A 23,904-nucleotide genomic window follows, 5' to 3' on the forward strand; every position below is an offset into this window, starting at 1 on the left:
AGTAACTCTTTGTCGGTAATTGCGTAGTTGATTTCAGGAGGAGAAAATTTCCTGGACCAAAAGGCCACTGGGTGTAGTTGGTTATTTTCTGGGTCTCTTTGCGACAGGACAGCTCCCATGGCCGAACTGGATGCGTCGGTTTCCACAATATAAGGGAGATCTGGGTGCGGGTGCTTTAATACTGGTGCAGAGGTGAATTTGGTTTTCAGGTCCTGAAAGGCTTGTTCGGCCTCAAGAGTCCATTCAAAGCGTTTGTTTTTCTTTAGGAGAGCTGTGATGGGTTGGACTGTTCGGGAAAATTCCGGGATGAATCTTCAATAGAAATTGGCGAAGCCGAGCATGCTCTGAACTCCCTTCACCGAGCTAGGAGATGGCCATTTGAGGATGGCGTTCACCTTTCGCGAGTCCATTCGGACTCCTTGTGGTGTCAGGATGAATCCGAGAAACTCAACTTCTGTGGTATGAAAAACGCATTTTTCGAGCTTTGCAAATAGTCTGTGCTGGCACAATTTCTCAAGAACTGCCCTAACATGTTTTCTGTGATCGGATTCTGAAGAAGAGTACACCAGGATGTCGCCAATATAAACAACTACACAGACATCGATAAGTTCCCGAAGAACATCATTCATAAAGTACTGAAAGGCGGCAGGTGCATTGCACAAATCGAAGGGCATCACCTGATATTCGAAGAGCCCAAATTTGGTGCGGAATGCAGTCTTCCATTCGTCGCCATCTTTTATACGTACCAGGTGATAAGCTCCTCGAAGATCTAACTTGGTGTACACACAAGCGTCTTTCACCTGGTCGATAAGCTCAGGGATCAGGGGCAGAGGATAACGATTCTTAATCGTTATTTGATTTAGGGCGTGATAGTCTATACATGTTCTAAGGTCGCCCTCTTTTTTCGGCACGAAGAACAAAGCTGAGGAGACAGGAGACTTGGACGGGCGAATAAAACCATTGGCTAGGTACTGATCTAAATACTGACGCAAATGCAGGTTCTCAGGTTCCGTAAGAGCATAAATCCTACTACAAGGTAGTTGAGCATTGGGTACCAGATCGATTTGGCAATCATAAGACCGATGGGGAGGTAACGTGTTAGCCTGTTCCTTCTGAAAAACGTCTTGGAATTCTTGGTATTCTGACGGTAGCTGTACAGGGGTGGAAGTTGCTGAGGCTAGACCCATAACTGGATTTCTTGGATAACAAGTTGGTTCACAATCAGGAAAACTTATCTTCTTTGCTTGCCAGTCAATTCTGGGATTATGTGTTTCTAACCAAGGAATTCCAAGAATTACTTGAAATTGTGGGGCCTTGATCACATCAAACACAATTGCTTCCCGATGTCCATCCTGACCCACCAGTGTCACTTCAACAGTTGAATGCGTTACAGGCCCTGAGGCTATTTCGGTTCCATCTACTGTAGTAATGACATCTTGGGTTACTTTCGGGCGGAGAGGGAGCTTAATCCTGGAAGCCAATTCATGGTCTATGTAATTTCCAATAGCTCCACTGTCGATGTATGCTTTTATAGCATGCAACTGCTGAGGCTGTTTTGGGTCCACGAGCACCATTGGCATGACAAAATGCGAGGTCAAAGAATCTGTTTTTCAAGCTCGGCAAGCGGACCCCTACGCTTGTCGGGCTAGGTCGTTTCCCGAATCAGGTGTCAATAAATCGTTATCAGTGGCTCCAACCACATTCTTAGGTGGTTTAACTGGACAATTTCGACGAAAGTGACCGGAAGTCCCGCAATACAGACAAAGTTGCATTTGCCGTCTTCTCTCTCGTTCCTTCTGCGTTAATTGTCCTTTAACACCGCCGATTTGCATAGGTTTGGATACGTCGGTACTCTTGAAGTTGGCGTGGGTTTTGATCGGTACTCGGGTTTCGTACTTGAACCGATCTGCTTTTCTATTTTGAAGTCTGTGATCAAGTTGAACCACCAAGTCTATGTAGTCTGCGCAGACCTGGGGTGGATCTACTATCTGAGCTAGAACATCCTTAAGCTCTCCGCGCAGGCCTCGATGAAACAATGTGATCCTTTTGTTTTCTGGCCATCCAGTTTCCACAACCAGTCTATTAAAGGTGGCAACGTAGGACAGGAGATCCTGATTACCTTGTCGTAAGGATAGCAGTTCGTTATCAAGGGCCTGTCCTTGAGAGTGTCGAGCAAACAATCTTTCCATGCTGGCCTGGAAACCCTGAAAATTCTGGAGAATGGGATCATCCTGATTTATCAATGGAATAGACCAAACGGCAGCACTGCCACTGAGGTAAGATAGTATAAAGGCTACCTTGGTCTGGTCGTTAGGGAAGGCCCCGGGTCTGCATAGAAAGTGTAAACGACATTGGTTAATAAAGACGGCATATTTCTTGGGATCCCCCGCAAAACGTTCAGGCGGGGCCAAAGGCATGTGTCCAGGTAGATTGATTTGTACCGGGTTATTCAAACCCATTGATGTGGAAGTACCTCCGGAATTAGGTAAAGGAGTGTGCCCTGCCTGGGCCTGCAATAACCTTTTGGCCTCGTCATCAGTTCTTTCCTTGGATAGGATCAGTTCTCTTTTGAGAGCGTTAGTCTCCTGGCGGGCTGAGTGCACTTCTGCCCGTAATTCCCCCAAAAGCTGGGCCAGCTGATCTGTCTCGGAAGTCTCCATAGCGCCCGGGAGGGAAATTGTGGGTAGGCTTTGCGTTCTGTCACGCTCACCTGATTCCCACGGGGGCGCCGGTCTGGCTTCGAGTGCTGATGCTTCTTCAATGGTGAAGCGCAGGACTCTGAAGGTGGACTCACTGGCTCGTAGGAATATTCCCCTGTGCCTGAAAAATTACCTACTGACGGAATAATGCTCAAGCCTCCCACTCCCTTCCAGCCCTCCACGATACCCTTCCTCGACTCCCCGTGAAGTCTCACCTTAGGGTGTGGAAGGATGAGTTCTCCATCCTGCTTCTGATGCAGGGGCGCGTTGAAACCCAGTTACTTCACTGGATTGAGGTTTGATAGGAATTCAAATAAGCTTGACTATTCAGGTAAGGCGCTGTAAGAGTTCTGTAGCAAGTTCAAAAGTTCAAGCTTAATAATAATGTTCATTGTCTTATTGCAGCCAGCGCTAACGCTTATGTCTTTTTCCCCATAGGGGCCGGGGTCCGGAATGCCAGGAAACGGCAGGACCCGAAATGAAATGGGAATGACCCAACAGGTAAGTCTTAGAAGGAAACTGAGCTTTTCCTATTCCCTTCCTTCTCTCACCTTGTTTTCTTGTCTTTCTCTCTAGGCTCTGGGAAGTGGCTGCGGATCTGGATGATCGCTGCTGAAGATGGAGGTGCCCAGGAAAGGTAGTGAAATGCAGCGCTGCAGCGATCGAAGCGAAATGCTTTTAAAATGATGTCTTCCCTTTCAGGATTGTCGGTGTGATGTCTCCGTGATGCAGATTTAGCAGGTAAGGTCTTCTTTCTCTCCAATTCTCTCTTAGCAGGTGACCCAGGATGCTGACAGGCGTGGTTGAAGTCCAGATGCAGGAGCTGACACGGTGAGCGTCCAGCTGCGAGGAGCAGAACAACACGAAGCGTGAGTTGCTGATCGGGCGTGGTTTAAATAGCTTTGGAAAAAGTTCCAGGTATGTATCCTTCCACCGATCAGGTATGTATCCTTCCCCGACCACACCCAGGTGGAAAGTAGTCCCACAGGTAAAGTAGTTCCATTCGGGCCTCAAGAGGGCCTGGATGTAGCAGCATGGTCTGCATCAGGTAAGTGCACATTAAAACACTTGAACACATGTCTAGCTTTATGAGCCTGGCGCCTAAGGCGCCACAACAGGGGTCCAACATGAGCCTGGTGCCTAAGGCGCCAGGACTGTGTCCAAAGGGCCCCAGCTTGGGCCCGCTGGCACTTCCCTGGGGGGAATGATGCCTGCCTCTGGGGTTGCTGGGTCGGACTCGGCTCCTTGGAGGTAGGCATCATGACACTTTCTTTCTTTCTTTCTTTCTTTCTTTCTTTCTTTCTTTCTTTCTTTCTTTCTTTCTTTCTTTCTTTCTTTCTTTCTTTCTTTCTTTCTTTCTTTCTTTCTTTCTTTCTTTCTTTCTTTCTTTCTCTCTTTCTCTCTTTCTTTCTTTTCTCATTTTCTCTTTCACTTGTTCTCTCTTTCTTTCTCTGTCTCTCTGTCCATGTCTCTTTCTCGGTCTCTCTTGCTCTCTCTTTCTTTGTGCCTGTCTCCCTCTGCCTGTCACCTCTCTCGCTCTCGCTCTCTTGCTCTTTCTTTCTTTCTTTCTTTCTTTCTTTCTTTCTTTCTTTCTTTCTTTCTTTCTTTCTTTCTTTCCCTGTCTCATTTTCTCTTTCACTTGTTCTCTCTTTTTTTCCCTATCTCTCTGTCTTTGTCTCCTTCTCGGTCTTGCTTGCTATCTTTTTCTTTGTGTCTGTCTCCCTCTCCCTATCACCTCTCTCGCTCACTCGCTCTCTCGCTTGCTCTCTCTTTCTCGGCGTCTGTCTCTCTGTCTCCTTTCACTATATCCTTCTCGCTCTTACTCCCTGTTTCTCTTTCTCTGTCTCTCTGTCCCCTCCTTTCTCTCCCTTGCTCTCTCTTTCTCTGTCTGTCTCTCCATCTACCTCTGTACCTCTTTCTTTCTTTCTTTCTTTCTTTCTTTCTTTCTTTCTTTCTTTCTTTCTTTCTTTCTTTCTTTCTTTCTTTCTTTCTTTCTTTCCTTCTTTCTTTCTTTCCCTGTCCCTGTCTCATTTTCTCTTTCACTTGTTCTCTCTTTCTTTCACTGTCTCTCTGGCCATGTCTCCTTCTCGGTCTCTCTTGCTCTCTCTTTCTTTGTGCCTGTCTCCCTCTGCCTGTCACCTCTCTCGCCTTCTTTCTTTCTTTCTTTCTTTCTTTCTTTCTTTCTTTCTTTCTTTCTTTCTTTCTTTCTTTCTTTCTTTCTTTCTTTCTTTCTTTCTTTCCCCCTCCCTGTCTCATTTTCTCTTTCACTTGTTCTCTCTTTCTTTCTCAATCTCCCTGTCCGTATCGCCTTCCCTGTCTCGATTGCTCTCTCTTTCGCTGTGTCTGTCTCTCTGTCTCCTCTCCCTGTATCCTTCTGGCTCTTACTCACCGTTTCTCTGTCTCTGTCTCTCTGTCCCCTCCTTTCTCTCCCTTGCTCTCTCTTTCTCTGTCTGTCTCTCCATCTACCTCTGTACCTCTTTCTTTCTTTCTTTCTTTCTTTCTTTCTTTCTTTCTTTCTTTCTTTCTTTCTTTCTTTCTTTCTTTCTTTCTTTCTTTCTTTCTTTCTTTCTTTCTTTCTTTCTTTCTTTCTTTCTTTCCTTCTTTCTTTCTTTCCCTGTCCCTGTCTCATTTTCTCTTTCACTTGTTCTCTCTTTCTTTCACTGTCTCTCTGGCCATGTCTCCTTCTCGGTCTCTCTTGCTCTCTCTTTCTTTGTGCCTGTCTCCCTCTGCCTGTCACCTCTCTCGCCTTCTTTCTTTCTTTCTTTCTTTCTTTCTTTCTTTCTTTCTTTCTTTCTTTCTTTCTTTCTTTCTTTCTTTCTTTCTTTCTTTCTTTCTTTCTTTCTTTCTTTCCCCCTCCCTGTCTCATTTTCTCTTTCACTTGTTCTCTCTTTCTTTCTCAATCTCCCTGTCCGTATCGCCTTCCCTGTCTCGATTGCTCTCTCTTTCGCTGTGTCTGTCTCTCTGTCTCCTCTCCCTGTATCCTTCTGGCTCTTACTCACCGTTTCTCTGTCTCTGTCTCTCTGTCCCCTCCTTTCTCTCCTTTTCTCTCTCTTTCTCTGTGTCTGTCTCTCTGTCTACCTCTCCCTCTTTCTTTCTTTCTTTCTTTCTTTCTTTCTTTCTTTCTTTCTTTCTTTCTTTCTTTCTTTCTTTCTTTCTTTCTTTCTTTCTTTCTTTCTTTCTTTCTTTCTTTCTTTTCCTTCCCTGCCATGCTTGAACTCTCTTTCTCTGTGTCTGTCTCCCTCTGACTGTCTCCTCTCTCACTCTCTCTGTCTCTCTCGCTTGCTCTCTCTCTTTCTCTGTGTCTGTCTCTCTGTCTCCTCACCCTGTATCCTTCCCGCTGTGCTCCAAGACCCCCAACCAGCCCATAGAGTCAGAGTTTGCTCAGAAGTACTATATGACGAGATAGCTGCACCCATGACATGGATGGGGGTGCAGATTCATTACTCCAACACCAATCAATAAGGACAACTCAACGGTTTGGCAAAGGCGAGTCCGTTTAATGACAAGTACAGAAAACGTGGCGTTATGGATTTCAGCAGTGATACGATCGTCCTTCTCGCTTCAACTCCAATGAACTTCATAAAAATCATAGCATTTATACTGAAAACTCTTCATCATTGATGTGTTAACACTCAAAAGTTAACATGTAATTCTATTGGTTCGGAAAAGGTAACTTTACTATAGGTACATTATCTGTATATGGTAATGGAGGGCAGGGATTGGGTAAACACTGTCAGGTGGGCATCCAATCCCTACCTTTAAAATGACTACTGCAGATGTCACTACAAGTACGACGTCCTATTGGTTCCACTTACTATAGGACCCTAGATTACTTGGTCCACTCTGATTGGTTTGGCACCAACCCCATGCATACTTTTTCACTTCGCTTAGCAGCACGCAGAATGGTCGACCAGGTGCAGGATACCCCTCAGCTCACCCGGCCTTCCTCCAATCAATCTTTACTTTAGTGGCTATGTGTCAATTATTTCGCTGTGGTTGGCCGCGAGACTGCATCTTCTGCCTAGATATCTTCTCCTGGCTCACAGCCATGCGTAGGTGTGGGGGTCTTGCTTCTGTTCATTCTGCTGGTCACGTGATTCAGACACCATGGATTTTCCTTTTCTTCAACAATTTGTTTATTTGATTTTATGTTCACCCACCACCTGCCTTCGCCTTCTTATCTTTCTCCTTCAAGGCAGTATATTCTGGTCCTTGCTTCAGTTAATTGTAGCTACTGCTCGTTCATTTTGATGGATACGACCTTGGTCCCCTAGGCATGAGTTGCCTCTGCTGAGTTTCGTTTCTGCTGCTCAGCTCCTGATCTTGTTGAATGTGAAACCTTTCTCGACTGGCCTAAGTAATTTTGGTTAATTCTGCTTTTGTGCAAAGTGAACGTATACTTCATGTAAAGTGTTTTAATTGAGGTAGATATGAATATGGCGCTTGCTGCACTATTCCTCTACTAAGCATAGCAAGCCGCATGATTCCTTCAGCTTTCTTGCGGTTCCAGGCATATGTACATGTGTAAACTGGTCAAATATCTATGCAATGTTTACAACTTAAGCTTCTTTCATTTGACATCACCTTCACACTCTAAGTTCACGATATCCTTATTCATGGCTTTTTTGTCTCTTTATGTCATTCTCTGATCGACATTTCTTCTATAGGTGAGTCAGGTTTTGGTTCTTGTGACGTCACCATTTGTCTTCCATTAAGACCTTTTAATGGAAGACGATCTTCATTTCTTCTCATTTGTTGATATGTGTCAGGATCGGTGGTTGGAAGGTATGGAATTACTGGCGGCGGCTTTAATTCTACTCTGAATAGCGCTCTAGTCCTCATCCAACATGGCGGACTATACTATATTTGCCGGCTCCTCCCCTTCTGCCGGCGCGTTGTATCTGTTTTCTCTCGCTACTACGCTTGCATTTCGGTGCCACTCTTGTGATTCTAGTGATTCTTGTGATTACTCTATTGTATCTAGAAAACCCCTCCCCGGGGTCTATTCTGTTTGGTATCTGTGATTTCACTTCTTTCTTTTCCTTCTGTTCGTTTACCTACCTGTTTATCATCTTTACCCTCTGTCTGTTCGCCCTCGGTAACTATACTTTCTTTCTCAGATTGCATTTCTCAGCTTGCATTCACAGCTTGCATTCACGACTTGCATTCACGGCGTCTTGCCAAACAAACCAGCCGCTTGTAACACACGCAAAACGGCGGTGTTACTTCCTGTATGCGAACAGCTTTCGCAACTTTCATTTCAGTTTTCTTACTTACTCCTGGCGACCCTCTGTCTGTCCGCCTTCTGTAACTATACTTTCTTTCTTGGCTTGCATTTCACCGCTTGCATTCACGGCTTGCATTCAAGGCGTCTTGCCCAAACGAAACCAGCCGCTTGTATCACACGCAAGACGGCGGTGTTTACTTTCTGTATGCGAACAGCTTTCGCGACTTTCATTTCATGTTCTTACTTACTCCCAGCGATTTTCTTCGGTGTTAAGGGATCTTTGCTATATATATATAATACGTTTCCCTATATGTTTTGTTCGTTACATTCTTCTCTGTGAATTGAGCCATTCTCAGCTTACAGTACTACATTCAGTACTAGATTTGGTCTTTGGAAACAACTCTCACTTACTTTGGAACCAGGGTTTTTTCTGCCTTCCGGCTTTTTCCCTGGGGCGAGGCTGGCCCTCCTGGGGGCCTCCCTGGGCAGTTTCTCATCTCTGTCACGGTGGCCTCTGGAGGGGCCAGACCTTATTTACACGAAAGAAAAGGTCGGAAACTAAGGGATAACCATCCCAAGGAAAGGAAGAAGGACAGTAAGAAATCCGAAAAGGTACTTAAGAACCGTTCTTCTGAGGATTCAGGTGAGGAGAAGGGGGATTTTGAACCAGAACCTGACAGCATACAACGCCCGAATCACACTATGGCATCATTGGAGCAATACCAAGAGCTATTTGCGGCTATGCAGAATCTAACAGTTGAGGTTCAAGCCCTGAGAACGGAAAACGTTGCACTTCGACAACAGGTAGTGGTACGTCAGGAAGGACATGGTGACTTACCCACTATGCCACTCTCTTTCGGCAAGTACAACGGGTACCCTGGAGGTCTAAAGGACTTTCTAGATGCTTGTAAAGTGTACTTTGCCTTCAGGACCCATGCATATGAAACGGCCAGATCAAGGGTCGGTTTCATCATCGCAAACCTTTCAGGAAACGCATTATCCTGGGTCACACCATTGGTCACTAATAATGACCCATCCCTAAATGATTATGACCGTTTCATAGAACTGTTCAAGGAAAGATTCGACAGACCGGAGGTCTTCTACTCCTCCTTGGAAGCCATTCTGGATGTTTATCAAGGTAACTCTGATCTTCAAACCTACGTTTCCCGCTTTCAGAGTTTAGCTGCTAAAACAGACTGGCCAGACTCGGCCCAACAGACCATTTTTAGACGAGGTCTTCACGACGAGATCAAGGACGAGCTTGCTAGAGTTGTCAGACCAGCATCCTTCAGAGAGTTGGTAACATTATCACTCCAGATCGAATTTCGCCTACAGGAAAGGCGACAAGAAAGAAGACGACCCAGAGGAACTCCGCTAACCATGAGGCTCCCATCCCCTTCTCCTCCAGCAAGACCCTCAGCCAGGACGGAAGAACCCATGCAGATAGGAGCCACTCGAGGTCCCCTGACTCCAGACGAACGAAGAAGACGACGGGACACAGGATTATGCATGTACTGTGGTTCTTCCAAACATTTACTGAGAGACTGCCCGGAGGTACCTCTTCGACGGAAGGGAAACTTCAGCCCCCGCTCTGCTGCAAGGGAAGTGTCGGGGGACTTGACAAATACCCTTGCAACAACTCAAGAACCTTAGACAACAAGGAAGAAAACAGCCTGATGATATTCAAGGTGAAACTGTGGCTGTCCGAGACTGCTCCCACGGAGGTATTAGCAATGTTGGATTGCGGAGCAGCAGGCAATTTTATGGACCTCAATTGGGCCACTGAACATCAGGTGGCTACCAGACTCAAGTCATCTCCCATTCCAGTAGAAGGTGTTGACGGCAGGCCATTATCCTCTGGACCCATCACCTCAGAGACTTTCCCACTGAAGATGGAGATGGGCCAACATAAAGAGATCTTAGTGTTTGATCAGATCAGGGCCGCCCATTTTCCGGTTGTGATAGGTATCCCATGGTTAAGAAGGCATAACCCGCACATTAACTGGACAGACAATAAGGTGAGCTTTGATTCTCTGTTTTGTAAAACCAACTGTATGGACTTTCCTACTACCCAAATCACCAAGGCCAGATTGGAAGAAGGAAGATCTACTCACAATTCCATGATCATTTCTTCTGTCCCTCTTCAATATCAGGCATTTTCCGAAGTATTTCTGGATACTATACCCAAGATACTACCTCCTCATAGGGCAGAGGACTGCAGCATCGACTTGATACCTGAAGCCATAGTTCACTTTGGTCGCATGTATCCATTATCGCTTCTGGAACGCAATTCTCTTAGAGAATATCTAAATGCAAATCTACAGAACGGACTTATCCGTGAATCTAGGTCTTCTTGTGGGGCTTCTTTATTCTTTATCCCTAAGAAAGATTCAGTAGAGTTACGTCCTTGTATCGACTATCGAGGATTGAATAAGGTTACCATCCGTGACAGATATCCCATGCCACTTATAAGGGATATATTAGAAGCGGTACAAGGAGCGGTATATTTTACTAAGCTCGACCTAAGAGGTGCCTATCACCTTCTGCGGATAAGACAAGGAGACGAGTGGAAGACGGCATTCCGCACCCCATTTGGTCTATATGAATATAGGGTCATGCCGTTCGGACTGGTAAACGCTCCAGCAATATTCCAAAGATACATGGATAAGGTGTTTTCAGATATGTTGTTCATAACAGTAGTGGTTTATCTTGATGACATCTTGATATTTTCCAAGACACTTTCAGAACACAGAAGACTTGTTGTACAGGTTTTGCAACGCCTTAAGTCCCATCAGTTGCTTGTCAAACCAGAAAAGTGCAAGTTTGAAGCTACGTCAGTATCCTATTTGGGATTTATCCTAACTAAGGAGGGCATAGAGATGGACCCAATCAAGATCGAGGCTATCCGGAGCTGGAAGGAACCTACTAATATAAGGGAGCTACAGAGTTTCCTGGGTTTAGCTAACTTTTATCGGAGATTTATATCCAATTTCTCTAAAACGGTGCTTCCACTAACTACTCTGTTAAAGAAGGGTGTAAAGTTCATCTTTGATGAGGATCCCAGAAGAGCCTTTATGACACTCAAGGAATGCTTTTCTAAGGCACCCATACTGATTCAACCAGATCAAACTAAACCATTCATTATGGAAACGGATGCCTCCATTGGTGCAGTAGGGGCTATCCTACTACAGAAGTCTGAGGACGAGGTGGAACATCCAGTGGCCTATTTTTCAAGGACTCTTACTGCTAGTGAGCGTAACTATTCAGTACTGGAAAGGGAACTTTTGGCAATCAAGTTAGCCTGTCAGGAGTGGCGCCATCTGTTGCAAGGGGCCGCTCACAGCTTTGACATCAGAACGGACCATCGTAATCTTCGGGTTTTACAACAAATGGAATGCACCAATGCACGCCATGCCAGGTGGGCCTATTTCTTCCTGCAATATGATTTTAATATCACCTACATTCCGGGCACAGAAAATTCGAAGGCGGATGCCCTGTCTCGTAGTTTGGGGGAAGGCTCTGGAATCTACAGGGGACACAAATTGGTCTTCCCAGGGCTTAAGATTGTTGCGTCCACTCTATCCTTTCTTCGAGATTTGATACCTCAATATCAAACAGGCTCTGATCCTCCATCCTCTATCATCCAAGGCAAGGATGGGTTATATTATCATGATGAGGCTTTGTTCATTCCTACCAAGAAACTTCAGACTCTAGTCTTGTCCTGGTGCCACGATTCCCCTTTAACAGGACACCCAGGAGTCAGGAAGACTTATGACTTGCTACGCAGGGGTTTTTGGTGGCCTACCCTACGGAACGATGTTTGCCAATATGTTTCCACATGTTCGGTTTGTGCCGCTAACAAACATCGAACTGGAAGACCGCTAGGTCTACTTCAGCAGGACTCCTTTCCTAAACGTCCCTGGGAACATATTTCCACTGATTTTATTGTGGATCTCCCTCCTTCGGGTGATATGTCTGTGATCATGGTAACGGTTGATACTTTCAGTAAGTTAGCTCACTTCTCCGCCTTCAAGCATGTTCCATCAGCCTCAGAGACAGCAGCCGTATTCCTTCGGGATATAGTCCGCTTACATGGGTTGCCTCGGACTGTGGTTTCGGATCGGGGACCTCAATTTACTTCGAAATTTTGGGCATCTCTTTGCCAGGCACTAGGGATTCACAGGGCTCTCTCATCGGGTTACCATCCTCAGAGTAACGGACAGACCGAGAGGTTGAATGCCAGTCTGGAACAATATCTGAGATGCTTTTGTAGTCCACAGCAGGAAGGATGGTATCGCTTCCTTCCACAAGCAGAGTTTGCCTACAACAATGCAGTTCATACGTCCATCCAGATGAGTCCTTTTTTTTGTACCTACGGGTATAATCCCCAACATCTGCCCTGGCTCAGTACCCCTTCCACTAAGATTCCTGCTGTGGACGGGGTTCTGAAGAACTTACATGAGGTACATGAACTTGCACAAAAGGCACACCTGGCCAGCCAACAGGCTCAAAAGAGATGGGCAGACAAGAATAGAAGCCCCAACCCTACGTGGCAGGTGGGCCAATTGGTCTGGTTGTCTACCCGTTTCCTGCCCAGGTGGGTTCATTCTGGTAAATTCTCCCCCAGGTTCCTCGGACCTTTTCCCATTGTGCAACGGATTAATCCGGTTGCCTTTAAGATCAAGCTCCCGGATTATCTCAAGAGGGTACATCCGGTCTTCCATGTCTCCTTACTCAAGGAGTACAAGGAAGATCCTTTCCAAAGACCAGTCCGCAAGGTACGTACACAAGTGAAACCAACACCTGAAGAATATGAAGTGGCTTATTTAGTTGATTCCCGGTACCACCGGGGTAGGTTGCAATACCTAGTGCATTGGAAAGGTTATCCGTTGGATGAGAGATCCTGGGAACCAGTGAGTCATATAAAGGCACCCCGATTGGTTCGGAGATTTCACCACTTCCACCCGGGCAAACCGGGGGGTCCCCGGAGGAGAAGGGGGTATACTGTCAGGATCGGTGGTTGGAAGGTATGGAATTACTGGCGGCGGCTTTAATTCTACTCTGAATAGCGCTCTAGTCCTCATCCAACATGGCGGACTATACTATATTTGCCGGCTCCTCCCCTTCTGCCGGCGCGTTGTATCTGTTTTCTCTCGCTACTACGCTTGCATTTCGGTGCCACTCTTGTGATTCTAGTGATTCTTGTGATTACTCTATTGTATCTAGAAAACCCCTCCCCGGGGTCTATTCTGTTTGGTATCTGTGATTTCACTTCTTTCTTTTCCTTCTGTTCGTTTACCTACCTGTTTATCATCTTTACCCTCTGTCTGTTCGCCCTCGGTAACTATACTTTCTTTCTCAGATTGCATTTCTCAGCTTGCATTCACAGCTTGCATTCACGACTTGCATTCACGGCGTCTTGCCAAACAAACCAGCCGCTTGTAACACACGCAAAACGGCGGTGTTACTTCCTGTATGCGAACAGCTTTCGCAACTTTCATTTCAGTTTTCTTACTTACTCCTGGCGACCCTCTGTCTGTCCGCCTTCTGTAACTATACTTTCTTTCTTGGCTTGCATTTCACCGCTTGCATTCACGGCTTGCATTCAAGGCGTCTTGCCCAAACGAAACCAGCCGCTTGTATCACACGCAAGACGGCGGTGTTTACTTTCTGTATGCGAACAGCTTTCGCGACTTTCATTTCATGTTCTTACTTACTCCCAGCGATTTTCTTCGGTGTTAAGGGATCTTTGCTATATATATATAATACGTTTCCCTATATGTTTTGTTCGTTACATTCTTCTCTGTGAATTGAGCCATTCTCAGCTTACAGTACTACATTCAGTACTAGATTTGGTCTTTGGAAACAACTCTCACTTACTTTGGAACCAGGGTTTTTTCTGCCTTCCGGCTTTTTCCCTGGGGCGAGGCTGGCCCTCCTGGGGGCCTCCCTGGGCAGTTTCTCATCTCTGTCACGGTGGCCTCTGGAGGGGCCAGACCTTATTTACACGAAAGAAAAGGTCGGAAACTAAGGGATAACCATCCCAAGGAAAGGAAGAAGGACAGTAAGAAATCCGAAAAGGTACTTAAGAACCGTTCTTCTGAGGATTCAGGTGAGGAGAAGGGGGATTTTGAACCAGAACCTGACAATATGTCTGCATGACATTTGGACACCCCACCCTTTTCCCCGTATTTCAACAAAAGTATCTGGGTTTGTGGGGTTGTGGCTCCGCGAAAGTTCCCTATCCAATTGTACACCATTTCACCAATCTGAAACAAATTGTGCACAGTCACCTGTTAGGACCCTTCAGACACTACTAGCTACATGACATCTGGAATCCCACCCCTTTCCATGGATTTCAGCAAAGGTGCCCTTTTGGGTGTGGGTTTGTGGACCTGCGTATGTTCCCTATACAATTCCACACCGTTTCACCAATCTGCACCAACCTTTGCACTATCACATGTTAGGACCCCCAGACATTACTGGCTACATGACATCTGGACACCCCACCCCTTTCTCCTGATTTCAGCAGAGGTCTCTGGGTTTGTGGGTGTGTAGCTTCATATTTGTTCCCTATACAATTCCACACCGTTTCACCAATATGCACCAAATTTTTCTAATTCACCTATTAGGACCCTCGGGACATTACTGGCTACATGCCATGTGGAAACCCCACCCCTTTCCCCAGATTTCAGCAAAACTGTACATTCGGGTGTGAGTTTGTGGCTTCGCATATGTTCGATATATAATCCCATACTGGTTCACCAATCTGCACCAAATTGTGCACAGTCACCTGTTAGGATCCTCCAGACATTACTGGCTACATGCCATCTGGACACCCCACCCCTTTCCATGGATTTTGGCAAAAGTGAAAATGTGGGTGTGAGTTTGTGGGTTTGTGACTTTGCATATGTTCCCCATACAATTCCACACCGTTTCACCAATCTGCACCAACCTTTGCACAGTCACCTGTTAGGACCCTCCAGACATTACTGGCTACATGATATCTGGACACCCCACTCGTTTCCCCTAGATTTCAGCAAAAGTGAAAATGTGTGGGTGGGTTTGTGGATTTGCGTATGTTCTCTATACAGTTCCACACTGTTTCACCAATATGCACCAATTTTTTCAAATTCACCTGTTAGGACCCTCAGGACATTACTGGCTACATGCCATCTGGAAACCCCACCCCTTTCCCGGGATTTCAGCAAAACTGTACATTTGGGTGTGGGTTTGAGGCTTCGCATATGTTCCCTATACAATCCCATACTGTTTCACCAATCTGCACCAAATTGTGCACAGTCACCTGTTAGGACCCTCCAGACACTACTAGCTACATGACATCTGGAAACCCCACCCCTTTCCATGGATTTCAGCAAAGGTGCCCTTTTGGTTGTGGGTGTGTGGACACGCGTATGTTCCCTGTACAATTCCACACCGTTTCACCAATCTGCACCATCCTTTGCACAGTCACATGTTAGGACCCACAGACATTACTGGCTACATGACATCTGGACACCCCACCCGTTTCCCCTGGATTTCAGCAAAAGTGAAAATGTGTGAGTGGGTTTGTGGCTTTGCCTATGTTCCATATACAATTCCACACCATGTCACCAATCTGCACCAAATTTTACACAGTCACCTTTTACGACCCTCCGGACATTATTGGCTACATGACATCTGGACAACTCACCCATTTCCCCGGATTTCAGCGAAAGTCTTCATTTGTGCGTTTGTAGCTTGGTGAAGCATTGTTTCTTATACAATTCTACACTGTTTCACCAATCTGCACCCAATTTTGCACAGTTACCTGTACCTATGAGGGAATGAAATCCCGGGCCATGCCGGGTACATCAGCCACTTTTCTATAACTTCACCTGCTTTTCGATTTCCCCAGTCACACTTGAAGGTTTACATCCTGGTCAGTAGATTTGGGCCTGACTCACAGAGCGTTTTCCTGTGAGAATGCGCCGCTATAAAACGCTTTTGGGAATCAGCCCCTTAGTGTCTACTTTTTGGACCTCTAAAATATCATCCACTTCGGCTTGTGCTCTGTTTGTGAAATGCTAATAATCCTACTTGGTGGCAATTCTGTCTCTTTCTGGACACATTCAGCTGAGGGTGGGTCCATGGCAGCTTTTACAGGAAACGGGTGTCTTCTTGGAAGATGGTGGTTGTGTTGGCATGGGTATCCCGCCTGTAGATGTCGTAGACCCTGGGTGGCTGTGGTACTGCCTCCAGGGTGGGCGTCTGTATACCACACTGAAGTCCTACTGTGGGTGTCAGTAGGATTCTTGATATCAGGATAAACATGTCATGAATGTAGGACATGCCCAGTTTATAGTTTCTTGCAACTTAAGTGTTAAAGTAAAAACCGCCACTTATGACTACAAAGTGCCTCGGAGTGAAGCGCATATGTAGTGATTGTTGGTGGGACAGGTATCTGCAGAGCTCATGGATAAGCTCATGGATACACAAAGTGTAACGACTGGAAGAAGGCACACAGTCGGGAGAGGTCTGTATACACTATGCACAGCTATTCAGGAAAAATAGAGAGCCAGGGCACCCCGTCTCAATGACAGCACCAAGAAGTCATGGAAATGAGAAACATTGAGCATCACAAATACTGCTTAATACAGGCTAGCATGCAAGGGGTTGCCCTGCCTCCAAGCATGCAAGGGGTTGCCCTGCCTCCAAGCATGCAGGGGGTTGCCCTGCCTGTTAGGGTCTTCTGCTTTGCAACTACTGCTTAACACAGGCTAGCATGCAAAGGGTTGCCCTGCACATTAGATGGGTGTTTTGCTTTGCAAATACTGCTTAACACAGGCTAGCATGCAAGGGGTTGCACTGCCTGTTTGCATGCAAGGAGTTGCCCTGCCAGTTATATGGGTCTTGTGCTTTGCAAACACTGCTTAACACAGGCTAGCATGCAAGGGGTTGCCCTGCCTGATAGCATGCAAGCGGTTGCGCTGCCTGTTATATGGGTCTTCGGCTTTGCAAATACTGCTTAACACAGGCTAGGATGCAAGGGGTTGCCCTGCCTGTTAGATGGGTCTTGTGCTTTGCAAATGCTGCTTAACATAGGCTCAATCCGCTGAGCTACCATATCGGCTATAGTAAAATTAGCAAATATTATCCACTGGATACCATTGAACTGGTAACTGAGATTTAACAGTAGATGGATGAGTTAAGTCCATCTGCAGGTCTGGTGAAAATGTGTCCGCATTCCAAGCTTGCGTACATCTATTTTTGAAGACCTTGCTAATGAACGGGGCCCACTCTTCAGGGAATGTTTTGAGGTCGATGTTGGTCACTCCATCCGTGAGGCTTTTAATTTGCAGATGATGGATAGAATGTCCTCTTCGTTTGAAAGGTCGCACCATGGAGCGTTGCTCTCAAGAACATCGTTTGGTGCACACTCAACTGAGCCACTGAAAATGGCCATGAAGTGGGCTGTCCAACTTGCTTCACTCACGCAGTTTGACTGAGATGGTTCTGAGTGCTTTTTACTCCCAAGTTTTTTCAGCATCGCTTCGGAGTCTCTTTGATAAAGGAAGACATGGTGGTTTCTCAGCCATGCTTCTTTACTATGCTCCATTAGAGCCGCTGGAGAGTTTGTGTTTTTTGCTTTTCTTCTAAGGCGTTTTAGGAGGGCTCTTTTTGCGACCAGCTGCCTGTTGTATTGATGAATGTTTGGGTCGCTCAGTGCTGGGCTTTTTCTCATCCCTATCTTATACGGGCTTAGTAGTGGTTGGTAATCTGGTTTTGTTATGATGTTTGCTGTGTTGCCGACCAGTTGTCTTTGGTAATTGGAAGTTAGGGCTTTTATTCTCAATGCTTTGAGCTTGAGACGATTTCCTTGGCTGCACTCGGTCTGTGATTCACAGAACCGAGTCGCACGATTCGGAATTGCCCAGGTTGCTTTTAGCAGGTTGTGGTCACTTGCAGTGCTCTTAATGATTTCGAAAGACGTGGCCATCTTTAGCATGTTATCTGAGGCAAAGATGTAGTTGATTGTTGCGCTAGAAGTATCTCTTTCCCAAGTTGGCCCCCGTTTGGAGTTGGGGAAAGCCTGGGCAAAGTTATAGCAGCCACGTGCATCCATCAGCTCTAGCCATCGAGCTCCTCTTTTTTCAGCTGGCGTTTTTGCTTGTTTCTGTCCCTCAGAGGCTAGAGGGCATCTGGCATTTAGATATCCACAGATTATGATGTGTCCCACTTCTGATTCTGTGTATAGATCGTCGAGTATTTTCTCGATGTTGTTCAGGAACCACTTGTCCAAAATGTTTTGTGGGTTCCAGTAGACGTTGATTATTGCGACCAGTAACTCTTTTACAAGATTTGTTTTCTGATCGAGAACAGTCCAGTTTGTCAGCACTACCAGGTGGTTTAGAGATGCCGACAGTGTCCTTTGAATGCTTATTCCGCTTCCTGAGCGGACCACCAGTAGGATTCCGGCTGATGGGCGGCCCTGGGCGCTTTTTTTAGCTGGCGAGATTGCGATGCATAAGCCATCAAGATGTGGTTTTTCATTTAGCCACGTTTCTTGTAGGGCCAGGATGTCAAAGTTGTTCAGATTGACGTTGCCTTTTTTCATCAGATGTTGATGTCCCTGCGTGATCCATGAACCCATATGCAAAGTGGTGGATGATTGGGTGAGATCGTTTTGCGTCCCCGTCGATCGCACCTCATTGTCATGGGTGGCGAGTTGCTATTTCTTTATATAGGACGATAGGGTTTTTGGTAGCCAAGCCCACAGTTGTTTTATTGGCTAAAGGGGAGTTGTTTTTTTGACTGGTTTTTGTATATTAGCCGACGTTATGCGTAGTGAATCTTGTGGTTTTACAATAGTGGTTGAGTCGGCTATTGCCATGAAAGACCCATTTTGGTGAGTCTGGTTAGATGACAAGGGGGTAGTTGGAGCCGTCTGGAAAGAGTTTCTTCTTCTCCTGTCCCCCTTGAGTTCTGTTAGTGTTGAGACGGACAGATTTCTTGTTTTGTTGGCCTTTAAATCTGAGGGCTTGGCCCTATGTCGAGGCATTCTGTGAGCGTTGTACAGATCTTTGGTTTTGGACGTGTAGAGGCTTTTTTTCGGTGTATGCTCGGGCCTGTGGTCCTCGACGGTCAGTGCGTGGCTGGCGTTTGCTAATATTGACAGGTGGAAACCGCTGTGTGACAGCTCCTCCACTGCCGATTTTGATTGAGTAGGGCAGGGCAGCGGTCTTTATGTGGATGTAGGCCTTCGCGATCGTCCCTCTATGATAAGGTTTGACTCACACATAGTCCTCTGCTCTCAGATGTTTGAAGGTGGTAATGGTGCCGAAGAAGCTTCTCACTGTTCTTCTGTTGAGCACGAGCTTCTCATGATTTCTGGAGGATTTTTCTGGTTTCAGGGTTAACATTTCTGAGGTATACCTGTTATTACCCGGTTTGTGACGCCAGTCACGATCCGTTGGGGTGTAGCTCCTCTGGTTCTGTTCTTGCGGGCCGCCATCGGCCTCTCCGGGGTGATTGGTTCGTGAAAGATCTCGGTTAGGGCTCTTCACTTTGAGTTTATCGTTTTGATTGTCACTTTTTTTGATTACTTCTTTTGCACGGTGTTCACACCGTCTGGGAGATCTTGCCGGCCAGAGAGGATGGTTTCTGTTGTTTTCTTTCTCCAACTGTCTTCTAGGGTTCTTTGTGGAGTCCTCTTGCGATTTTAGTTGTCTTTCTGTGCTGGTTATTTTTTTCTGGTTTTCTTTTTTTTTGAGGAAGTTGTAGTTCCTTGTTTATTGATTTTTCACTTTGGAAGCTCTCATTTGCTTCTTCAAAATTGCTGTATAAGTGCTGCGAGATGTTCATGGCGGCCCTGTCCGCCAGAAAGTCGTCTGTGGTTCTGGGGGAATTTGTCCCAGATTGGCACTGTCGTTCCTCTGTTGTGAACCTTTTTTGGATGATTCTGGTTTGCGCTGTTTCTTCCTTTTTCACCGGTTCCTAGTCTTTTTTAGACATTGTTGCTGTGGTGGTTTCTGTTGTTAGCCGTTTTTGGTCGTGTGCCGTCTCGTGTAGTTTCAAGAGCACTTGCTTGTTTGGCGTTATGGATTTTTTGGCCATTTGTTAGCTTTCTGGCCAACCTGAGGAGATTTCGGACGCGGTGTTCCTGGGTGCGAGGCAGGTTTCCTCCTCTGAATGTCTGCCTTTATGGGGCCTTTTTTTGGTGAACTTTCTTTGAAGAAGAAAACCTCAGGTAATCTAGGGCCTTTTCCTCCGTTGTAGCTCTGTTGGGAATTATATATGCTGAAGTTTGCCCAGTTCAAGTCCTTCCGTAATGCTGACTTCCATACATCTTTTTGAGTACTTAGCGAGGAGTGCATCTCCGTTTTTGATTACTCTTTTTTGTTACTGGAGTTCCTGGTTTTTGTCTGTCCCGCCTGATCGTTCTCAATAATTGATCTGGAGTTGGGTTCTTTGTTGGCAGTGGTTGTTTTCTGTTCCATCGCTAGCATATACCCTTCTAGGTATATCAGTTTAGTGCGCATCATCGCTGCCATAGTGCAGTGATCTTTCAGATTGTCATCTATTGCCTCATATAGTTTACAGAAAGGGGCCAGCGTGATGGTGATGGCTGACATGATTGTCGTCATGTCAAGTTTTTTTGTCGGCGTCTCCTTTTCTGTAGGGGCCAATGGTCGCCATGACTCTGGCGCCTTTGCGATGTGTTTAGGGATAGATCGTGGTAGACTGCCCGTGTTGGTGAGTGAAGTTTTGTGCCGTTTCTGCTGCACCTGCGTGGTGGCATTAAGTTTTCATCGGGCACTCTTGCCCGCACTTGTCTCTAGGGGGGTTGCATTGTCTCTTTACTTTTGTGCATCTTCTTCAATTGATTGAGATTCATTTCTGCTCGTAAGTGCTCCTGAGGGCCCAACCTTTGGGTCCAACATTTCTTCAGCTCTCTTTTTGGGAGAGAGCAAGTTGTGTGGTGATGGCTCTTGAAGGGTTAGATCCTGGGCTGTTCTAGGATACACTTCAATAATTTCAGGCGGCTGGTCATGTGGGAGCTTTTTTTCAGTTTTTGAGCTCTCCTCTGTGTTCGAGCGGGATAAGTTTATGACCTCAGCCAAGAGATTTTCCTTAGAATTCCAGAATTCCGGCTATCTCGGGTCACAGCTGCATCCGTCTCCGTGCTTGAAGGCTGTTGAATTGAAACTAATGTAAGCTCTAAAGGGGCGCCGGTTTTCTGAATTTTTATGGCTGGTGGAGGCTCTTTGATGGCCTCTAAGATCTCGGCATCGGAAAGGTCATCTAGGTGGTCGTCATTTCTCTTTCCGTGATTCTTGAAGAAGTAGTTTGCGATGCTGCGCTGTGCTGTTTTTGCATAGAATGTTTTTATCGTTGATGCTTGTGGTTTTTTGTGTTTAATGGGCCGCCTGTGGGCTGAGTTTTTTTTACCAGCACAGGGGCGGGTATGGGTGATTTTTCTGGAGGTAAATGTTCACTTTGTGGGCACTCTAAGGCATCGCTGCTTTCCGTGATTTGGGTGTTTATTTTTGGGAAGAAATTTGCCGAAGCAGCATCGGGCGAAATGGCTTGATGATTTGGTGCTTCTGTGTTGTTTTCTGTGTCGCCGTCTGCCTGCGGTAAATCGTGTGCTATCAGCGATTCAGATATGCAGACACCGACGTTCCTGGGAGCTATCTTCGCACTCAGTGGCCCCTCCCTCCTGGGTGAGGCCGCTCCCGCTGTCTGGGCTTGCGGGTTGGGTCACGGCATGGAGGAACTGCTGCACTTGCTCCTGGACTTCACTGGGCATAGCACAGGTAAGTGCAGCACTGTCTTGTTTCTCAGGACTCACGTGGTTCATAAAGTCGGGTGGCGGTAGTTTCTCAGCAGGATTAGAGATCCTTGCTGGACTGCTCGTTTCCTTGACCGTCGTGGTGGCATAGCTGTCTTAGCCGAGGTGATCCACCCCACCACGGCTCTCCGGCCGCCGGTGTGGGGGCCATTCCTGCGGCTTGATTCATCTGACTGTCTTTTGACGAGGAAGTATTTTCCGCTTTCCATGTGTCTTTAGGCAGACTTTCCGCTGGATTGCTAATCATCGGTACAGGTCTTCCATTTACCTGCGCTGTAGTCTGCATTTGTATGTGCGGTGGTGGTGAGGGCGAAGCCTCGCCATTTTGCAGAGAGCGATTCTTGCAGAGCTTCAGGGGCACCGACTGCAGGCGGCTTTTGCTTGCAGTCTGGCCCGTTTGTGAGTCTTTTATTCCCGGTTCAGTCTTGGAGCTGCGGAGGCGCCATTTGTCACCCGCTCCTTATGTGTGTTGATTAGCGGCAGATTCGGTCATGGGAGGAGGCATGTCTACAGTCCTGCAAGCCTGGCAAGGACTGCAAAGACTGCTCCAACCTCTGCGACAAGCTCCACGGCCGATCCGCGGCCTGAGGCAGCACTTATGGGTCCACCCACGAAGAACAATAGAGCCAGAGAACAGACTTGGGTCGCTGTAGAAACTGGAGCGTGAGAGGGGGAGCGGACTGCAAAGTAGCTCCAACCGCTGTGACAAGCTCCTTTTGTGATTCATTGCATTTGCTACAACTGGCACCATGCCATCACCGGATCTGCTCAGGGCCGAGGGCACTGCCAGGCCAGCACACCTATGTGATGCATTCATAAAGGAAAGGTAACACTTGCACGTTATCTTTCTTTAATGAATGCATTTGCTGTGCCGCAACGAGGTGCGAGCTAGCTGCTGAGCCAACCAGCCCTGAGCCAAGGTTATAATCTGAAACACCAGCCCACATACAGTAGACCGGGCACCAGGGCCTCGGATTGGCCCAGCCACGGGCCAAATGGCCGACAGGCCAGTCCGACCCTGCTCTTGTACTTCGCAAATACAGCTTAACACAGGCTAGCATTCAAGGAGTTGCCCTGCCTGTTAGATGGGTCTTCTGCTTTGTAAATACTGCATAACACAGACTAGCATGTGAGGAGTTGCCCTACCTCTTAGATGGGTCTTGTGCTTCACAAATACTGCTTAAAATAGGCTTTCATGCAAGGATTTGCCCTATCTGTTAGATGGGCATTGTGCTTCGCAAATACTGCTTAACACAGACTAGCATGCAAGGAGTTACACAGGCTAGCATGCAAGGAGTTGCCCTGCCCGTTAGATGGGTCTTGTGCTTCACAAATACTGATTAACACAAGATAGCATGCTAAGAGTTGCTCTGCCTGTTTGGTGAGTCTTGTGCTTTGCAAATATGGATAACATAGGCTAGCATGCGAGCTGTTACCTAACCGGTTAGATGGGTCTTGTGCTTCGTAAATACAGCTTAACACAGGCTAGCATGCAAGGAGTCACTATGCCTGTTAGATGGGTCTTGTGCTTTGCAAATACTGCTTACAACAGGCTAGCATGCAAGGTTCGTCCCTGCCTGTTAGATGGGTCTTGTGCAGCGCAAATACTGCTTCACAGACAGGCATGCAAGGAGTTGCCCTCTCTGTTAGCATGTGAGGAGTTACCCTGCCTGTTAGAATGCAAGGAGTTTCCCTGCCTGTTAGATGGGTCTTGAGCTTCACAAATACTGCATAACACAGCTAGCATGCATTGGGTTGCTTTGTCTGTTACATCGGTATTGGGCTTCATAAATAATGCTTAACATAGGATAGCATGCAATGAGTTGCTCTGCCTGTTAGCATGCAAGGAGTTACTCTGCCTGTTAGATGGATCCTCTGCTTCACAAATATTGCTTAGCACAGGCTAGCATGCAAGGGGTTGCCCTGCCTGTTAAATGGCTCTTGTGCTTCACAAATACTGCTTGCCATAGGCTAGCATGTGAGGAATTGCCCTGCCTGTTAGCATGCAGGAGTTGCCCAGCCTGCTAGATGGGGTTGGTGCTCCGCAAATACTGCTTAACACAGGCTAGCATGCAAGGAGTTGCCCTGACTGTTAGATGGGTCTTCTGCTTTGCAGATACTGCTTAACACAGGCTAGCATGCGA

At 46.6% G+C, this 23,904-nt stretch overlaps 1 protein-coding gene across 1 annotated transcript in view; it reads left to right on the forward strand.

The window, feature by feature from the left end:
* Positions 1-21,676: 21,676 nt before the first annotated feature.
* The window catches only part of LOC138489824 (uncharacterized), a 119,131-nt gene continuing 116,903 nt past the window's right edge, over positions 21,677-23,904 (forward strand). Inside the window, exon 1 of the mRNA XM_069617399.1 lies at positions 21,677-21,725. Within this exon, the coding sequence (XP_069473500.1) occupies positions 21,677-21,725 (49 nt within the window). The remainder of the gene's footprint in view (positions 21,726-23,904) is intronic.

The sequence above is a fragment of the Ambystoma mexicanum genome, chromosome 9 (assembly GCF_040938575.1).
Source record: "Ambystoma mexicanum isolate Mex_15411 chromosome 9, UKY_AmexF1_1, whole genome shotgun sequence".
NCBI classification, from domain to species: domain Eukaryota; kingdom Metazoa; phylum Chordata; class Amphibia; order Caudata; family Ambystomatidae; genus Ambystoma; species Ambystoma mexicanum.